Source organism: Peromyscus maniculatus, chromosome 18 (assembly GCF_049852395.1).
Source record: "Peromyscus maniculatus bairdii isolate BWxNUB_F1_BW_parent chromosome 18, HU_Pman_BW_mat_3.1, whole genome shotgun sequence".
Lineage (NCBI taxonomy): Eukaryota > Metazoa > Chordata > Mammalia > Rodentia > Cricetidae > Peromyscus > Peromyscus maniculatus.
In genome coordinates this window covers 50,408,988-50,429,665 of record NC_134869.1, presented here as the reverse complement: position 1 = coordinate 50,429,665, position 20,678 = coordinate 50,408,988, and the positions used below count along the sequence as shown (strand labels likewise).

The 20,678-nt window shown below is 44.3% G+C and overlaps 1 protein-coding gene across 1 annotated transcript in view; it reads right to left on the bottom strand.

Annotated features, from left to right (window-relative positions):
• The window catches only part of Irak3 (interleukin 1 receptor associated kinase 3), a 64,058-nt gene extending 50,721 nt beyond the window's left edge, over window positions 1–13,337 (bottom strand). The window contains exon 1 of the mRNA XM_006973349.4: window positions 13,051–13,337. Within this exon, the coding sequence (XP_006973411.1) occupies window positions 13,051–13,183 (133 nt within the window). The 5' untranslated portion in view covers window positions 13,184–13,337. The remainder of the gene's footprint in view (window positions 1–13,050) is intronic.
• Window positions 13,338–20,678: the final 7,341 nt, after the last annotated feature.

Here is a 20,678-nt window from a genome sequence, read left to right as displayed (position 1 = left end):
TTTTTAAACAACTCTGTTGACTACTTGTTATTTGATTCAGAACATAAATGCCTGCTCTGTTCCAGCTACAGTTTTAGATGTTAAGGGAGTAAGTGTGAAATAGACAAATTAAAAACATGAACAAACAAATATAAAACCAGAACAATTGCCTTTATGGCTAGGATTTGTAATGTTATGACAAAGTACTGAGTGAAGCAACCTAAGGAAAGAAAACATTTCAGCTCACAGGCTCAGGAGGTTCAGTCCATCATGGCAAGGCAGTGGTTCTCACCCTACGGGTGGCAACCCCTTTGTGGGTGAATGAACTTTTCACAGGTGTTGCCTAAACCCACCGCAAAACCCAGATATTTACATTATGATTCACAACAGTAGCAAAACTATAGTCGTGAAGTAGCAACAAAACAATGTTACGGTTGGGGGTCAGCACAGCATGAGGAACTTTGTTACAGGGTCGCGGCGGCAGGAGGGTTGAGAAGCACCGTGGGAGGGTGTGGAGGAGCCCCGCAGCTCAGCTCAGGACTGCCAAGCAGAGTGAGAGGGAAAGTCTGCACCAGAGCTGCCCACCTTTTTATCCCATCCTGGTCCAGGCTACCGGATGGCACCGCCTGCTCTCGGTGCAGTCTCCCTCTCATGGTTAACCCTCTCCGGAAACACACTCCCAGGCACTCCCAGAGCATGCTCTACCCATCTCCTAGGCACCTTCCCAATTGACCAAGTTGACAGTCAAGAGTCCCCGTCAGGAGGAAGGGTATTTCTAGATGGGCAATAGACAAACGTGAAAGGTGCAAAGGGGAAGTGGCGCAGGGGAACGTCAAACGGGAGAGAACAGGGGGCATCAGGAGGGGTGTCAATTTACGGGGTTTCTCTGTGTAGCCCTGGCCGTCCCGGAACTCGCTCTGTAGACCAGGCTAGCCCTGAACTCAGACATCCCCCGCCCACCTCTGCCTCAGTGCTGGGATTATAAGGCCAGAGCCACCACTGCCTGGCTGGGGGTGTCGATTTTATAGGAGCATTCAAGGTATGCTGAAACAGAGCAGGTGAAGAGGGAAGTCTCAAGGCTGTCTGTCTGCAGGACGACTGTCCTGTAAGCCCAAGAAAAAAAAGAGTCAACACAGAAGAGAGGGGAGGGAGAACAGATATGGGGGTCTTCCACGCTGACTCGACGTGAGATGGGAAGCTACCGCAGGGTCACAAATGAAGTAGCAATGTTGACCTGTGTAAAAGGTCCACTCCACTCTTTTGGAAAGGGGTTTGGGAGGGGTGAGGGAATCTCACTTAGAAGACAGCTACACAATCCAGGCAAAACTCGGATGTTGGTTCCATTGAAGATGGCTGTGGAGGCTGGGGCAAGTGGTTATATATGATTGCATAGACCCAAAAGGCAAAGTCCAAAATATCAGTTGCCTAGAGACAGGATGTGGTTTGTGACGGGGTTGGGGGGAAGGTGAAGAGGGGGTCAGGAGGGGGAGCTGAGAAGTTACAAAATATTAATCTTTTGGCCTAAATAAATGAAAGATAAGGTTGCTATCAGTAAAAATCGGGAAACTTCAGGGAGTGGAGGAGAGACATTTGGGAGATGTTACATTGAAGACATCTGTCAAGGAGGTAAACAGAAGGGTAAAGCTGACGCTTATTAGAGACCCAGGCTAGAAAGTTGGGAATTGGTGACATCTGACTAAAATTTCCTAGGTAGTGGGTACTGTGGATCATGGATTAAGCCCAGAGGCACCATAAGAAATAAAGAGCCATCTGTCACAAAAGGAAGACACAAGGTCAGCATGCAGTTCTAGAAATATGAAGTGCTTCATGAAGAAAGGGCGATCCATTGTGCCAAATAAGAGGAGCCCTGGGAAACGACCAGTGCATTTAGCCATGGGAGGAATATCAACAGGACCAGTGGTGGGCGAAAGCCCCAATGAAGAAGGTTCAAGAAGGGATCCAGCAATGCACTAGAAATAGCCCTTTTGAGGGAGAAGGGATAAGTGGACTGGTAGCTTAGAGTCGAAGGAAGATCTAATGAAAGCCTTGTAAGATGGGAGAGATGGTCCAGTGGCCAAAGTCAAGATGCATTCTTGACATTTGTGATCCTGAAGACAGGAGGGAAAGCCTATGGCTGCTCCTGAAGTAGAGGAACCATGGAGTGCCTCCTTCCGAAGAGGACAACGAGGAAAGAAGAGACAGAGAAACGTTGTAATCTGGGTACCCAACAGATACTACCATAGCCCGTGATGAAGGCGGACAGAGATAATTTACACCCCAAGTGTGGACCCTTGTTATGCTGTGGTGAACACGGTTCTTTACCACTGTGATCTTCCCCAGAACCAACCTCAGTCTAACAATGAGGAAGGCATTGGATAAATTCCAAGTGAGGAGCAATAACCCCCCCCCTCAAAACTGTCAAGGCCGTCAAAAAACAAGCCTGAGATGTCACCGTCCAGAGGAGATGGAGCACACGGAACTAAATACAAAACTTGGATGGGATCCTAGAAGAGATAAGGAAAGCTAGGTAAAAAGTGAAAGGTGTGAATAAAATATGAACTTTAGGCAAATAATCACATGTCAGTCTTGTGACCCATGGATCACGCTGATGTGAAGTGTTAATAATAGGAAATACTGGGTCCAGACTTTATGGGTAAAACTTATATGCAGAGTGTACCTGAGAACTCTTTATCATCTCCTGCACACACATAAAGCTGTTTTAAAAGGTAAAACCATTCCATTTTTTTTTTTAATAAAAGAAAAAGATGCACTCAGGAGTCTGATTATCTCATTGGAGTCTTAGTCTGTCACTCGTTAAATTGACTTGAGGCAAGTCACTTGAACTCTCTAGCAATCCCTTTTCCTGTCAATAAAATGGAAATGGGAACAGGGTCTACACTTTTATAGTGGGTACAGGAGACAGTCTTTGTAAAGTACTTAAGGTGGGGCCAGGCAACAGGAGATACTTCAAAAATGGCAGCTGTTAGTATCATTGTTCTTATTGCATACATTTATTAGATATTTAAATGCAAGATTACTGTGCTACTAGATTTATTTGTTTTAAAAATGACTATTCATTGGCATAATTTATTTACTTTTAAAAGATTTTCACTTTTATAATTTTTTAATTTTGTGTGCATGTTGAGGAGGGTATGTACATGTGAGTGTGGGTGTTCAGGGAGAACACAGGCAAGGGACTTCAGATCATTACAGATGGTTGTGAGCGGCCAGGCATGGGTACTAGGAACAGAACCCAGGACTTCTGGAGGAAGAGTACACACTCTCAACCACTGAGACATCTCTCCAGTCCCTTATTTCCTTTTGTAAGAGGAAGAAAGTTGAATAGCATCTGTCTCATAGAATTTATAAAATGACAACATGAGTTTTCTCAGTATACCTCACAACATTGAGAGATGTGCTTGGTGTGAATTGTCCCAAACCAGTTACTTTAAATAGCAATCTATGGGAATGTGATAAATGAATGTTCCTCAGAGGTTCTGTATGTCTGTTGTGATGTCATTATATCTGCAAAGCAAACACTAACAACCAGACAGAACCTCGAAATTATACTAATGTTACTAGCAATGCTTAACAAAAGTGGTTTGAAGAATTTGGTCTACGTAGTGGTTCTGAAAGCAGCTGGTACTTCCAGATGGTATTAAGCTTTCTACCCACACTTAAGGCATCAGCCGCTCCAGGAGAGAGATCCAAGCATTTGTATGTTCAAAGTCTTGCATGGGTGATTCTAGCATGTGAGCAACTGTGGGGCGTTTACCCACCACCCCCACAGCTTCCCAGAGTTTTCTTGAGTGCGAGCAGCAGGAAATATTAGATAGAAGGATTTATAGCGGAGAGTCTTGTGGAGATAAACAGATAGAAAATAAAGGATAGCCTCGAGAGGGCCTGGAACCTATTCCAACGGGCCCCGACTGTCTCTGGTCCAGGGTTTTTATAGAGACGCCAAGGGGTGGAGCAAAAGACCTCCTCCCCCAGCACAGCCAAGTGCAGGCCATCTCAGACACCTGCACTCAGGCCCGTGGTCCTGATCATCCTCTATTCGGACCTGCTGGGTAAAGCCACGAGGAACCCCAGAACGGGCTCCCACAGGTCCCCCCTTCTTAATATATAAAAAAATAACTATTAATGGCTTACAGCAATCTCCATAGCTGTTACACCTCCCAGTATGGGAGTAGAGGATGATATAGATGGCATTTCTCTTTTGAATTAGGTCCAAGGTGACCACAGCAGTCTTAGCTGCCTCAAGCCCTTTCTAAACCAAAACTCTTAAGGCGACTACAAACTTAAAGAATCCCTTAGCTTCATCATTACCATTAACAGGTTAACAAATATTGCTATACATAGTCACAATTCTCTCAATCTTACAACTCAAAGCAAACTCTTAACAGAACCATTAGAATTAGCATATATGGTGCTATATATAGTTAACAATTTTCTCTTACAACTTTAACTCAGTCATTTGAATTTTCTTGTTAACAGAACATAGGAAAAACTTCGATGTATTCACATCAACTTAAACATTTCCTCAACTCCACAAAGCCAGGGTGCATTAATATCAATAGGTTTCTGCGAACATAATTCAATCTCATAGCTCCTCCTTTTCTTTATAATTTTTAAGCAAAATCTCAAGCGTACTTAGAAAACCCAAACTTTTCTGTTTAAATAGTTCCATTAGTAACACAAAACCAGTTCTGTACGTAATTCCATTTTTACATAAACAGTTCCACAAAACAATTCATAAATCTCCAGTTAATAAAGCATATATGCATACACAAAATTGCATCTTGATTCTAAGTAGAAATACATTTCTTCATTTAAACAGTTCCATTTTTAACCCAATTCCAGAAAACCATTCCTAGGTCATTACTATAAGTAAGCTCAAAATTGTCCCATTGCAATGAAATCTCTATTGTTCATTTCATTTAAGTACCAAAATTCAAATGATAAATATTGGTACTAGTCTTCCAAATTTGAAGAAATCCATAACCAAAATGTTTTTGTAATTTTATCTCATTTTAAGTTCAAAAAGTTTAAATAAGAAATAAATTCTGGTATCAGGCTTTTACTTCCAAATATGAAGAGACTTTTTTAACCAAAACTTTTTGCAGTTAATAATTTTTGTCCAAACAAGCGTCTCTGCAACTTTTGTTCTAACAGACAGACCTTTTTAGTTATAGTAAGATTTTTAAACCGCACCGTTTTTGCTGTTAGCTCAGGTTTTTCTGTGCTGCGTTGATATTCCACGGATCTCAGCTGCGGATGCCTTGTGCTGGTTCTGGCGTCCGCCATTCTTAGCTTCTTAGCGGCTTCTGGAGCTTTTGAAACCATTCAGACCGCCTACTTTGCAGTCTACTAGGACACTATCTCCTATGTCTCAGGTGTTTTCACCATTTACATTAATAGACTCACACTTAACATTTACACTTTTTCACAAACTCACATATAACATTTTTTGCCTTGCAAAGCATTTAGACTCATATTCAACATTTACACGTTTTTACAAACTCACATACAACATATTAACATCTACTTATTTATACTTTATAGAACTACTTTAGCAAATATATTTCCTATTAATTCTTATATACTTATCTTATTTCTTATTTAAACTTACATTTACAACTAGCATCTTACAAGCTTATTACTACATGTCTTAAGACTACCTTAGATACTTCTTGCAAGCTTATATTCTTAAAGGAACTCTATTGATCTATTTTACAAACTTATATAGGCTACCATTAGCATATATCTAACTTAGCAAACACCTAGAGATTTCTTAACACAGATCTAACAAGACAGAATTTTACAAACTCACATATCTTATATTCGTCTCTCTACTTCCTACTCTTAATTATTATCAATTATTATCACCATCTCTATCAGAAAAATTCTCTTAACTAGACAGGAAGTACGTACATCATTTCTCAAGTTTAGAGTTTATAGTCAGCTTTGTTATAAAGCACTGGGATTTAGTGAGTGTTGTCATTATAGAGTTGTGATACTTGTTGCTAGGGGATTGTAACATTCTCAGGACAAAGCCACACCCCAAAGTTGCGAGTTCTCTCAGCCGTTCCCGACCGGCAGAGATGCAGCGGTAGACAGTTTTTAACTAGAGGCTGTCCCTTCACCCAAATTCATAGTAGCTACCCTAAGTGCTTCAATTCAAACAAACGTTTCTATCACAGCAGTACTTTTGGTTTGCTCTACTGAAAAACTTCACTTCACACAGAGGGTGAAATTACCATATTTAGCTGCTGTAAAGCTCTTCACCAAAAACTGCACAGCTATTTTGTGGTATTTTAAGGATTTTAAAGTGACTTGTTTGCTCTTATAGGTAGCTTTTTGTCATCCAACTGCCGTAAAAACTTTGCACAGCTATTAGGGTAAATAAGGCATTTTACCAACGGCGCCCCAAACCACGAAGCACCTAGTTCCGTATCCTTTCAATTTTTCTTCGGAACTGACACTTAAACTCTTAGACGATTTTCCTCCTTATTCTTTTAAAAGCTGTATTTTAAGTTTACCATGAACGTATTTTTGAGCTGACAAAAGTGTTTCAGGGCAATGTCGCCATCTTTAGCAGAAAAACTACCTTTCCCAGAATGCATTTCCCTTATATCAGTCCATAATAATATCAGTCCCATATCAGTCCCTTATATCATTTCCCATATTTCTTATCGGGTTTGAGAGTCAACTGGTTCTTTTACCAGACTTGCTTACAAATTCTTGCCCGGGAGGTTTGAACAAAGTTTTTTGCTTTTGCAACGGGAGATTTGAACAAGCATTTTACATTTTCAGCTATGGCACATTGGGAGGTTTCTATTCTCCTCACCTGGCTTTAACAGGTGTTTCAACTTCATCAGACACTGGCCCCGGATCAGAACCACACCTGCCTCGTTAGCCGGCATTGAGGCTGGCATTTCTGATAGCAACTTTCCTCGGGGCTTGTGCTTGCCTTAGCCAGTCAGTGAAAATCAAGATCGTAACATTTACAACAGCTTTTCCATAGCTCCTTCAGAGAGATTTTCTCCCACTGATCTTATTCTCATTTTGCTTGTTCCTCCCCCCCCCCCCAGATGCAGAGCTTCAGCTATCTGTCTGCGGCTCTGTACCTCTGCTAGCTGCCTTTGGAGGTAGGGGCTTCTTTTTCTCCCCCCAAATCTGCCTCAAATTCTAGCAGCTTTTTCAGGTCACATATTTTCTGGGGAGGATTATGTCCCTTCTCTGTTTCTTCAGAGTCTTTCTCCAAGACAGTTCCCAGTTTGGTCTCAGTTTATCCCCTCTACCCCAGAAACAGTTTCCGACACTACAGTGGCGGCTTTCCCTGCTACTGAAGGTAGGGGCTTTAGTTTGTTTGTTTTCGGGGTCTGTGTTGTTTGCGTACAGACTGAAAATCTAACAAGGGAGGTTTTGCCATTTCGAAACTCCCATTGGACAGGTGTTTTGCCTCTTCAGGCCTTCACCTGTCCCAGTCCCCCAATGGGTTGTGTTTGCTTGTCTGGGTGCTCAGGACAGAGCTTATGTCAGAGGCAATCACCCCTCAGGGCTACACTCCCTCATCTCAGGGAGTCAGTTGAAACAAAGCTTTCTCAAAGAGGTGCTTTCTCTGACAGAAAAGCAAGCTTTACTCCTGGACAGTTCTGTTCTGCCCTGGCTGGGCTCTTTCCCCAGACAGCGTTCTGACTCGGCAGCACAACTGCTTCAGACACAGTTCAGCTTTACTCTTTTCCCAGAAAAGTCCTTTCTCTGATAGGAAAGCTTTCTCAGATTTCTTTTTGCAGCTGTGGACCTATCAACCCGGGACTTGTAGGAAAGTGTGCAATTGTGCCATTCCCACCGGCTTTAGCTTTGTTCATTAGCAATCTTCCCCTGGGTGCTGCACCTTCCTGCCTCAGCTCTGTACTCCAGGAAGTTTACAACTGCAGGAACCCTAGTATCCCCGAAATGCACTCCAACTCAGAGATGCTGGCCAGTCACCTCTGGGTTTTTGATCAGAAGTGAGGATACAATGCTAATAGCCCGCATTGCTTCAGGGGATCTTTGCATTATTAGGACAATGAGGAGGAGCACCTTTTCATTCTGAGACACTCAGACAAAACCCTTGATGCCTCAGCTCGGCTGTAACTGTGAAGCTTGGCTTTTTGCCTTTCTCAGGTCAAGTTTCCTGCCCTTTTGGGCTCTCTGTAGCTCTTCACCCACACTCTCCCAAGCGTTTCCCTCAGGGTACTCTGAGCCACTGTCTTTTACTAGCTTGAGGAGACAGAGCATAGAAGAGGTTTTTAGAAACTTGTTCCTGCCTCCTGCATTGCAGGGAGGATTGTGAAAGCTTGAAAGAACTTAGGTTTTGCTGTCTTAAAGTTGTTGTTTTCACTTAGAGCTAATCACAGGTGGTCCCCATACTAATATCTTCAGGTGATTCTAATTTTTGTCCTCTCTCAGAAGGACAAATTTAGTTTTTAAGTTTAAGAGTGCTTTTTAGAGAGATTTTTTTCCCCCAAATTTTCCAAGAAAAGCTTTATAGCTTAAGAGAAAGGTTTTTTTTCCCCAGGAGAGAGACCAACTTTTCCCAAAACTTCCCAACTTTAAACTTTGACTTCTTACACCCCCATTTTTGCCTCAGGGAGAAATTACTTTCTCCTGCCACTTGGACTTAGCATTTCAGCTGTCCCCAGGTCAAAAGCTTCCATAGGAAACTTTTTCTTCCCCATAAGCTCAGAGAAGAGCTTTTTTACTACCCGTAAAGCCCAAAGAAAGATTTTTTCCCCAGTTTGCTTTCAAAGCCCCCAAAGTTAGAAAATTGAAGAGTTTTTCTGTCTAGTTGCCTTACTTATTTTTTCCTACACAATCTTACATTTCTAAGTTTTTCCTAAACTATATTACTACCCTATATCTTACTTATCACAGATAGAAATTGAGAAAGGGATAGAAGATAGAAAATTTTGACAGAAGAGAATTTCGCTGCAGCATCGGACATCCTTCCAGTCCGCTTTCCTTTTCTCTCGAGGATAAAACGCCTGCCTTCCCAAAAAATATATATAAAAATATATATATATTCCATAACACCGGCATGCCTTTCCACTGGCAGGGCTAACTCAGCACTTTCACCAAAAACTCTGTAATAAAACTATTATTTTCCTTTATCTTTAGTCCCTATTACTTTGTCTTAAGTCCCTGTTCATTTGTCTTTAGTCCCCCCTTTTTTTTGTCCCTTTTTTTCTTTAGTCCCTTTTTTCCCCTTTCTTTAGTCCCTTTTTTTCTTTAGTCCCTGTTCACGGCGCCATTCTGTGGGGCGTTTACCCACCACCCCCACAGCTTCCCAGAGTTTTCTTGAGTGCGAGCAGCAGGAAATATTAGATAGAAGGATTTATAGCGGAGAGTCTTGTGGAGATAAACAGATAGAAAATAAAGGATAGCCTCGAGAGGGCCTGGAACCTATTCCAACGGGCCCCGACTGTCTCTGGTCCAGGGTTTTTATAGAGACGCCAAGGGGTGGAGCAAAAGACCTCCTCCCCCAGCACAGCCAAGTGCAGGCCATCTCAGACACCTGCACTCAGGCCCGTGGTCCTGATCATCCTCTATTCGGACCTGCTGGGTAAAGCCACGAGGAACCCCAGAACGGGCTCCCACAAGCAACCAGGCTAGCGGATCCCACATGCACTTATTTACCCATCATAGAGAGGGCTATGTGATCTGCCTGTGTCTGAACTGTCTTTGGTAATGGAGCTCAATGGTCACCATCCTCAGGGATTATGATTGGCCTCGGACAGGTTCTCCTATCACTACTACGATTCTTTTCCATTTGCAGTTGGGGGCCTTCTCTATCTTCAGATTCTCACTTGCTTTGTGCTTAAGAGGACAGCCCACTCATGTGTGCGTGTGCGCACGCGCACACGTGTGTGTGTGTATGTGTGTGTGTGTGTGTGTGTGTGTGTGTGTGTTATGTCTGTCTGTCTGTCTGTCTGTCTGTCTGTGTCTGTGTCTGTGTCTGTGTGTGCATGCACATGAACTAGGGGATCAAACTCAGGCTCTCCCATATGCCAAGCATTTACTCAGCTACTCCTTCAGAGCTTAGCACGGCTTCATGGTTCTGTCCCTTATCGCTCTCCTGGTCTCAAAGATCTGGTTTTCCCTCTTAGGACTCCCCTCCACCCCTTTTCTGTCCTCCCTGTACCAGTAGGGGAAACAAGGCATGTTAGTGGCCAGAGTACCACTCTCTACAGGGCCAGCTACACCTACATCAAGGAGCCACATTTTTAGATCCTTCCCCATGAGCATCAATATGCAAAGTCATACCATCCATACTCCATATAGAGACAGGATTTTGATCCATGGCACGAATCAGTCCAAGCCCAATAAACCAACCTAGTATCTCCATTAAGCATTCCAAAACTACCCATGGTAGTGAATCCATCAAGTCTCTGGTCATCGGCCCTATACTGCCAAAACTTGATGATTAGCCAATACCCCTAAAATATGCTCCATCAACTGGAGAAAGACAAGTGATGTACCTCTAACCAATCACATGGGATGCCTCAAATCTAGTTACTCTGTCGGATACCTTCCCCAGGCCATCAGATCTTTAAAAGGCCTTCCTTTTTAACCTCCAATTTAAAATCTCCCCAGCTTAAGTCTTGGCCAAATGTACATAGCTTCAGAGTGCTCCTTCGTCTGTCTAGACATCCCCGGCTCGTTCTTGGGTCAGTCATCTTCATTTATTACCACAAGGGCAAAAGAGAGCCGTGTATATAAACAGCACACTGAATTGTTGGTTTGTTGTTCAAGTCAGAAGTGCTATGTTTTTAGGGGCCTGTGAGATGCATGAGGAAAGAGTACAGCAGTAGGGGGAGGTATGCAGTGTGGCTTGTGGCTAAGAGCATGAACTGCCCTCGTTCAAATCCTGACTCTACCACTTCCGACTGTATGAACATGGGCGAGTTACCTCACAACTTGTAACCTAGCATCCTTATCTGTAGAAACACTCGCAATGACTACAGCACCTGACCCTCAAGGGAGAGGAGGGGGTTATGAGGCATGACTCGTTGGAGTTTAATGCTACAGAGAAAGATGGGGAGAAGGAGAGAGAAAAGAAGCCCGTTAATGGAGCTGGACTTCCTGGAAAGCAGCGGGGAGCAGGGCCTGAGTGCTGACTGCTCCCTTTACATAGGACTCATGTTCTTCCGTTTTCACAGCCTCCACCATCTGGCTTCATTCATCTGTGACAGGGTCTGGCTCCATGTGCGCCTGTGCACTGGACCAAAAATATCTTGTTTCCAAAAATGGAGTCATCCTAGGAAATCCACAGACACAAATACTACCCGATGTCACGATCTAGCTCACACTGGGAAATAATCCGGTAGGGGACGGATCTTATCTCTCACATGCAGGCTGGAAATGGCTTTGTTTTCCAGAAGTCGGAGCCAAGCATCCTCTTCTGAGATGTTTGCTGAAGGGTCATCTATTAAAATTATAGTTTAAGCCGGGCGGTGGTGGTGCACGCCTTTAGTCCCAGCCCTCGGGAGGCAGAGCCAGGCGGATCTCTGTGAGTTCGAGGCCAGTCTGGGCTACAGAGTGAGTTCCAGGAAAGGCGCAAAGCTACACAGAGAAACCCTGTCTTGAAAAGAAAAACAAACAAACAAATAAACAAAACAAAACAAACAAAAATGATGGTTTAAAAATCACTGAATAAGTTGTTTAGATACTGGGCACAGAACCAAGACCTTCCTCATGCTAAGAACACATTCTACTTCTGAACAACTTTCTCAGCCCACTCCCAAAACAGGTTTACACAACTGCTAGAGTTTCCAAAAGTATGAGCATATTGTTTACAACCACAGGGAAGTGTTTTGTTCAGAGGGCTGCTATTCTTGGGGAGAAAAATCGCTATTTCAGATAGAGCTGTTCAAAAACACTCACGTTTATTTCCAATTAACTGTGGCGGCCTGCGGTATTAAATTTAACCCCTAGGAGAACGCTTGCCCTTAAGTACGCAGAGGCCTTTGTCACGACATCACCGCTTCCAACACACAGTTGCTCAGTTCACCAAATCTGCAGAAAACGGATTTTGGAAGATAACTTTCTAGACTAATATAAAGAGGCTTTCTTTACAATTTCATTACACTAGATTTGGTGAATAAACAAGATGTATTTAATTAAGAAAACTAGGAGTCATATTCACTGCAAACAATGGTGTTTCCCTTGAAGATTATTGAAGATTCATTGAAAACACCCAAGTGGCTATGCAAGTCTGAGTGCCGTCACACAGACAGACAGACAGACAGACACACACACACACACACACACACACAGACACACACACACACACACACACACACACACACACACACACACACACACACGAAAACACCAAAGGGGGCTGGGAGAGATGGCTCAGCAGTTAAGAGCACTGGCTGCTCTTCCAGAGGACCCAGGTTCAATTCCCAGCAGCTCTCACCTGTCTGTAACTCCAGTTCCAGGGCTTCTGACATCCTCACACAGACATACACACAGTCAAAACACCAATGAACATAAAATAAAGATAAATTTAAGAAAAACACCAAAGAGCAGATATCTTAAACTTAAAAAAAAAAGTACAAATAGTTTGCTTTTTGTTTGTTTTTGAGACAGACTCTCATATGGCCTAAGCCAGACAGGAACTCTCCACATAGGTGAGGATGGCCTTGAACACCTGACTCCTACTTCACCTCTCCATGGCTGGCATCACCAGTCTAGGGAATCAAACCTACAGCTTCATAGATGCATAGATGATCTAGACTCTAGCAATTGAGTCACATCTCTAACTCTCTAAAAAGGTTTGACTATTAAAAGAATTGGGGAGATTTTGGAGAGCCAGTAGACATCACTCGCATATGATTACCATTTGCATATTTACTCGCCCATGGCAAACCGAGTGTAACAGGATGCCTTCTCCATATCTGACTTTCCCAATGCCCCAACCTTGATCCAGCAGTGCCCAAAGTGTCAGAGAGGGAAAGGGAGCGAGTGGCGGGGTCTCTGGGTTAGTGGGGAGGACGGGCAGGTCTGGGTCGCACTCACCGAGGCCCCGCCAGCCCAGCGGACCGTCACAGCTGTCCAGGATCGCGCACAGCTCGCCCAGCAGCGCCGGCGGCAGGTCGAAGAGCAGCGTGTGCGCCGACAGCGAGCCCCGGGTCCCGCACAGGCCGGCCATCGCCGAGCCCCGGACCCCCCCGCGGCGAGCCAGGGATGTCGCCGCGGCTGCCACCTCCTTACACAAGCGCGGAAATCCAGCTCCACGACGGCTGCCCTGCCGGGAGCTTGCAACACGCCGCGCCCCGGCCCTGGCAGGGCGGGTCCCACGTGACGCGGGGAGCCGCTCCCCGGGGATGCCCTTTGCAAGACCCGGGGCCGCCCCTGTCCCCCGTGCCACCCCGGCCTGTGCCCCGCCCCCTGTCCGTCCTCGGCTTGGGACGTGACCCGACCGACCGAGGAGACCAGCCAAGAAAGTGAGGGCGGGAGACGGAGGCAGGAATCCGGGAAAGCCACCACCCCTCTGCTGCCCTGGGATGGGCGGGCGTCCTGGCCAGGGTGGATGTCGGGGCCCCGGAGGGTCTTTCTTACTTCTTTTAAAGTTTCTCTTTGTCCCGTCCGGGAAGAAATACGTACTCGCTGAGAAGCACGTTTTCCTCTCCCGTTTTAATCAAATAAATGTAAACGGAAGAAAACGTATGCACGCTGGAGGAGGACTGGGGTACCGGGTGGGGATGGGGCGGGGCGCGGATGGGATGTAGAAGGAAACCGCAACAAACAGGCCAAACCCGGGCAAAACTGCTCATCCCCGCGGCAGAAGGCAGCCCCTGCCACCGGGCCGCCTTTTTTTTTTTTTTTTTTTTTTTTTTTTTTTTTTTTTTTTTTTTTTTTTTTTTACTACATTCTCCTTTTCCTTCCTCAAAAGTGCTTCACCGAGCTTGCAACATGGTGTTTAAGGAACCGTGGCTGCGGTTTTGAAAGCGTCTACCGTTTCGACTGGAATGGCCCACGGCAGGCTGGACCATTACGGATGCTACTGACAGAAGAGGTCTTCAAAAGGAGGGTGGGAAAATGTCAACTCGGAAGCGGGACAGTGATGGGACCCAGTAAGGCTGTCCCCTGGCAAACAAGCTGCTCACGGTCCAAACCGCTCAGCTTTTACTCTTTGGGCACAGCGCCCCCTGGAGTGCAGCCGAGGTGGTGCAGGGGCGTGCATCACCCCACCCTGCGTGAATTCCCAAAGTAAGAAGTCTTCTGTAAAAACACACGTGAGAACTGGCGAAGCTAAAACCGCTGGCGCGAAATTTCTGAAGTCTCTTCATTCTAACGACTACGGTTTGGGTTTCTGTTTTATACCAGACTACGCACTTAAAAGGGCCTCTGTGCCACTATGTCGAGCGACAGAGGGAAGAGATTAGGGAGTACTGTACTGGGTTCCTTTTGCTTTCTAGGGCAGAGAAAGCAAGCTAAGACAAACCCCTGCACAGGAAATCCACATGTGTACTTGTTGACAACAGGCCCAACAGACCAATATTGATTCGTTTCTCTGGGGTCAGAGAACAGAACAGCCGCTAGATATAGAGGCCAGAAAATGGTGGCACACACGCCTTTAATCCTATCACTTGGGAGGCAGAGATCCATCCGGATCTCTGTGAGTTCAAAGCCACACTGGAAACAGCCAAGCATGGTGACTCACGCCTTTAATCCCAGGACGTGATGGCAGAAAACAGAAAGGTATATAAGGCGTGAGGACCAGGAACTAGATAGAGCTGGTTAAGCATTCAGGCTTTCGAGAAACAGTTCAGCTGAGATTCATTTGGATGAGGACGCAGAGGCTTCCAGTCTGAGGAAACAGGATCAGCTGATGGCAAGGTGAGGAAGCTGTGGCTTGTTCTGTCTCTCTGATCTTCCAGTGTTCATCCCAATACCTGGCTCCCAGGCTTGGTTTTTATTAATAAGAACTTTTAAGATTCTGTGCTACAAGCACAGAAGATTCTGTTTTTGGGGGGGGTGTGAGGTATAAGGGGCTGGGGGAAATTCTCTTCAAGGGACTTGATTTCTTAGGCTGCCAATCAAGCTTTTAGTATACGGGCCCTCAGAAGACATTCAAAATCTTCACCATAACAATAATAGGAGCGCTCAGAAATACTTGCATCATCAGATCGTTTAGTTTACCATGAGTCAAGGAGAAAGAGATGGGGACAAGATATACCCTTCAAAGCCCCGCCCCCAATGACATAATCCACCCAGGAAGTTAGTGCCCTTATGAGCCACCGATCTCTCAACCCTGCCGCAGCTGGGAACCACGAGTTCACCACTTGAACGTTTTAGTGCTTCCTGTCCAAGACACAGTACACACTTCTCCCATCTCTAGAGGTGAACCGTCTACACTGGTGCCTAAATCTCATCTCTTACGGGCACTCTGAACCCTATCAAACCCAGCATGGCTTTGACTCTGCAGTGTTGCTTCCTGGTGGAGTTGAAAATTCTCACCACCTCCAGCCTTTCTCTCACCCCCCACCCCCCACCCCCCCACCCCCCCTCTCAACAGAGCCACTTTCTCCCACACAAAGAGTCCTCTTCGAGGCCACCCACGTCCACAGCATCGGCACTACCCTCCTGCGGACAGTTTACACCCTTATCCTCCTTGTTGGGTGTCAATCGAAAAAACAAAGGCCGAAGAAGGATGTCACAATGAGCTGGTAGAATTTAATTCTTCAAAAGAGAGCAGAGTGTAATACAAAGAGCTGGGCTCCCTCCGTCTGTTCCTTACCTCCTTGCCTTTCGTTATGATCCCTTCCATGCAAGCTGCTTGACGCTCCCACGTAACTTCTCACATCAGGATGCTATTAGTCATGTTATGACACAACCAGCAAGCTCTTTCCGAGGCTGGCCAGGTGTGGCTACCTGATGTTAGATCTTCAGATTTCAAAACTGTGAGCTAGATAAGCCTCTGTTGTTACAGACTAGTCCAGCTGGAAACACAAAGAAAACTAAGACATCAATTATATGCTTGGGTGCATGTCTGACTCCCTCTGTATTCATTTTGTTAACTGTTTCTGGGATAATGTACCCCTCCCCCACCTCAAAGCAATTTAGGGTAGAAAGGGTTTATTTTAGCCCACCATTCCAGGCCACAGTCCATCATTTCGAGATAGTATAGGGGGCAGGAACTGTAGAGAACAGGGCCGCAGAAATGGCTCAGCAGTTAAGAGCACTGACTGCTCTTCCAGGGGACCCAGGCTTGATTCCTAGCAATCACATGGCAGCTCACAACCATCCATGACTCCAGTTCCAAAGAAGACCTTCTTTGGCCTCTCCAGGCACCAGGCATGTACATGGTACATAGACATATATGTAGGCAAAACACTCATAACCATACAATTATTTTTAAAAAGAAAGAGCAGAGAGCAGTGAATTAATGCGTACATATCAGTCAGTGCTCTTCTGGATTTCTCCACTCGTACAGTTCAGGATTCTATTCCCAGGAGATAATATCAACTTGACAGTTAGCCATTGCACCCTCCAAATCTTCTGATTCATTAGAATGATTCACAAGACTCAGGAGAGGTTCACGCCTCAATATTTTTTGCCCGAAATTAGTTCTAAGATTCAGCTATTGAACATGTGACAAAATATCAGGAGGGTGTGGTTGAGAGTTTCAGTGTGTTGGTCATGTTCTTAATCATTCAGGCATGACTGTCATGTTTCTTCAAACTGCCTAAGGACTCACCAGAGATCACCTCTGGCATCGGATTCGAATGTAATAGAAAAGCTCATTATAAACAGAAAAAGACAATCCCATCATTCCAAAAATCCCAGGAAAGGGGGAAAATACATTATTTATTATACCATACACCCACAGCCACAGGAGGACTCCTGGACATAAGCATCAACGCTACCTGGTTTTTATAGACAAGAATTGAAGCCTACGCTCCCACAAAACTATGGGGCTTTTCCAGCACACTTTTCTCCCTGTTCTTCTCCCCAAATGTACCCAGGTTAAGGTCATCGGGAGCTCTGCATTACTGAACAGAGAGTCCTGCTGTTCAAAGTCCTTAGGAGTCTACTTTATGATGGTTGTATTGATGCGTTTCTCTCTTTCACCCCTTTTCCCCCCCCCCACAATCTCCCCAGTTCCTCAAGAGCTACCAAATCCTACCTCTCCTGTGACATTCAGTGAAGCGGGAAAGTGACCTTTGCTGAGCATCAGTGTGTTTTCACATGGTGTGACATTGACTACTCTGGCAACTCCAGCGTGTGAGTATGCTAGTGTTTATTAAATACTAAAGGAAATTCATGCCTAGAGAATTTACTTTGAGACTGTAAAAGTAAAAGTGGATGATTTTACAGTAATCCACTAGTCTTACAAAGTTTCACTATTGTACCCATTAAAGCCAAATTGTTGACAAAATTCTGTACATTTAAAAGCTAGGTGGTGGTGGTGCACGCCTTTAGTCCCAGCACTTGGGAGGCAGAGCCAGGCGGAGATCTGTGAGTTCGAGGCCAGCCTGGGCTACCAAGTCAGTTCCAGGAAAGGCGCAAAACTACACAGAGAAACCCTGTCTCGAAAAACAAAAAATAAATAAATAAATAAATAAATAAATAAATAAATAAATAAATAAATAAGGGTATAAGCTGGATATGATAACAGGTGCCTTTAACCCAGCACTTGGTGGGCAATGGCAGGCAGGAATCTATGAGCTTGAAGCCAGCATGGTTTACATAGTGAGTTCCAGGCCGGCAGAGAAAAATACACAGTGAGATCCCATGAAAGAAGAATAAGAAAATAGGAATAAGAATGAGAATAGGAGGAGGAGGAGGAAAAAGGGAAGAGAAAGAAAAAGTAAAAAATAAAAAATGTAAAAATAGTTGCATCTTAAATCTTTTCTGCTTGTAGTGTTGAATGCAGATGTCACACTTGTATGTGTTTTCTAGTTGTGTTGTTCTAGAATTAATCTTCCTTTCCACTGAGAAATTGCTCTGTACGATTAAAGATTGATAAAAGAAAAAGCTCTTTAATATAGCGTATGTCCAACTCGGCCTAAAGCCCAAGCAGAAGCTGGCTAGAATAGAAAATTTTGCTGATGCATACACACCTTAGGTTTATGCATTCCACATATGCTGTCATTTTCAAATCTCTTTCAGGTCGTGGCCCTAGGTTATGCCTTGGACAATTTAAACAGAAACTGGAGAGTACAAGTCTGGCCACTAAGACAGATGGATGCACAGAGTGAAGATTTTGCATATTGTACAATTATTTTAAGTGCATCAGTGCTCTTCTCTTTGAGATACTGCTACCCAGAGTCATCTTTCTCACTTGGCAGAATTAAGCTTTTCTCAAGAAGAGAACTAAGGGCTTTGCGGTAGGCCAGGACTTAACTTTGGCTGTGGCTCTGCCCTGCCCTCTTGTGGTGCCTGTTAAAGGCACCCTCTTGGATAGAGGGTTGTAAATCAGGGTTATTGCCTAAGCAGATCTATTAGTAAATCCTCTCCACTCTCGATTGATTCGGTGGACTGGAAGGAAGAGGTGACATAGTTGTCTATCTTTCCCTTCCCTTCCTTGTCCCCCTTTCTGTGTGAGTACTAACACCAGAAGATCACCAGTGGGGGGCGGGAAAAAGATGCAATAGGATTTGTTGGTGGTTCACGTATTTTAGAACACTGTATCTTGCTTTCTACATTCAGAACAAGTTCTGTCTGGCAAGGAGACTTGGCCTCCAGGGCTACCACTGTCCTCCCTTCTTTTCCTTGGACTCAGTAACAGATGCCGTTTGAGTCTAGCTTAACTCCCCTATATTATAGGCACAACCGAATTCTCTGCTTGTCGGGCATCCTGAACGCTGGAACACAAGTGTTGACAGGTGGACACCATGGTTGTGAGTTCCCGTCCTCCTCACACTCCATTGTCCTTTCAGGGTTCACTTTTAAATGGAAGCTCGAGGCAACTCTGGTAAGAATTCTAGAATGGCAGCAACAGAGAATTAAAGGAAGCACGGGGTCCTTCCGAGTGCGTGGTCTCCGCAGTAGCCTGTGCAGCGGGGTCCTTCTGAGTGCGTGGTCCTTCCGAGTGCGTGGTCTCCGCAGTAGCCCGTGCAGCATCTTGAGGTGTCCTAGGCAATGTGTTTGCAGCTCATTCTGGTTACAGCTCACAATTGTTCCTCAGTCTTGCCAACACTTGACACTGTCAGTCTCTGAGCTTTGACCACTTACTGAGTGCTTAGTGTTATTTCCTTTTGATATTTAGCTACACTTTTCCTGACCACTAAGGAGAGTAAGCATCTTTCCATGTGTTGATTACTGTTTGGCTTCATTCTATGCGCATGTGTTACCAGATCCAGTCTCTGACCCATTTTTCTATTGGCTGCTAGCTTTAGGGGTGAGTCTGGATTTGTGATCATTGTTTTTTATGGTATGAAATGGGAGCTTTATATAATATTATATTAAAATATTTCCTATTCTGTGGTTTGTTCTTCACTCATTCATGATACATTTTAATTACTCGGTGCTCTCAGTGTTTATATAATTTGCCAGTCTTCTTAGATTAGATAATATTTTATGTTTTCAGAAATGTTTTTCTTCAAATTATAAAGAGATTTTTTTACATGACTTTAAGTTTTATTGTTTTGTCTTTTACGTTTAGGGGCACAATCTAGCTAGCATTAATTCTTTTCGAATGATATACTGGTGATACTTTGAATAATACAAAGGTAGGTTCCCAGCTCATCTCCAGCTTGTTCTCTATAATACATACTATTCTTAATGGCTTTATTGAACTGAAGAACATGTCTATAAAATGTTTAAAACATAATAAAAGGTAAGCATTTCTCATTCTTGTCAGTATGGAACATTTTTGAGGAAAGATTCCTGAAAAGAATAAGTATTTAATCTTAGACCATTCTTCAACTATTTTGAACCTCACTTGCCTACTCTGGGGGAGGGCTTTGGTTAAAACAAAAGTTGGAGAATATGGGTGAATCAAAGTAAATCCATACAAAAAATTATAAGTGGATTAGTTGTGGTGGCTCACGCCTTTAATCCCAGCACTCAGGAGGCAGAGGCAGGTGGAGCTTTCTGAGTTCAAGATCAGCCTGGTCTACGCAATGAGTTTCAGGTCAGCTGGCTACCTCTTGAGACTCTTGAAAACAAACAAACAAACAAATAAATAAATAAAATAAACAAAATTACAGGCGTCCTGGAATATTGCTTTGGCGAGTGTACACCTCATGTTTGTCGTGCGCTTTGTCTGTCGGAGGTTAATTCATCATTCTTCTCCCGGCCATGTATTCCACATTTGGCATACAGCGGTCTGGCCTTTGATTATCTGTGCTCATTCTTACACCGCGCGAACTTTGTCCCCTTAGTTTGCAAACGTTGGTTCCTTGAGGCCCTGCATCACCACACCCCGCTGGTGGATTCCTACTTGTCTTTCAAGACATTAAAAAATATATATATATCTGTTTTAAAAGAAGCGCTCAGTAAGCGTAGGTCTAATTATTGCTTAAACATAATTGCATCAGAAGTGCATTCCTGGCGTGATTACTGAAGAAGTGGATCAATGCGAGGGGTTGCTGAATTCACCCATGAATCCTATCACGTTGAGCACTTGTTCTGGGAAAGGCCTAGAGAAAACATTTTGCGGAAAAGCCTAGAAAAGTTTCCCTCCCGAGCGCGCG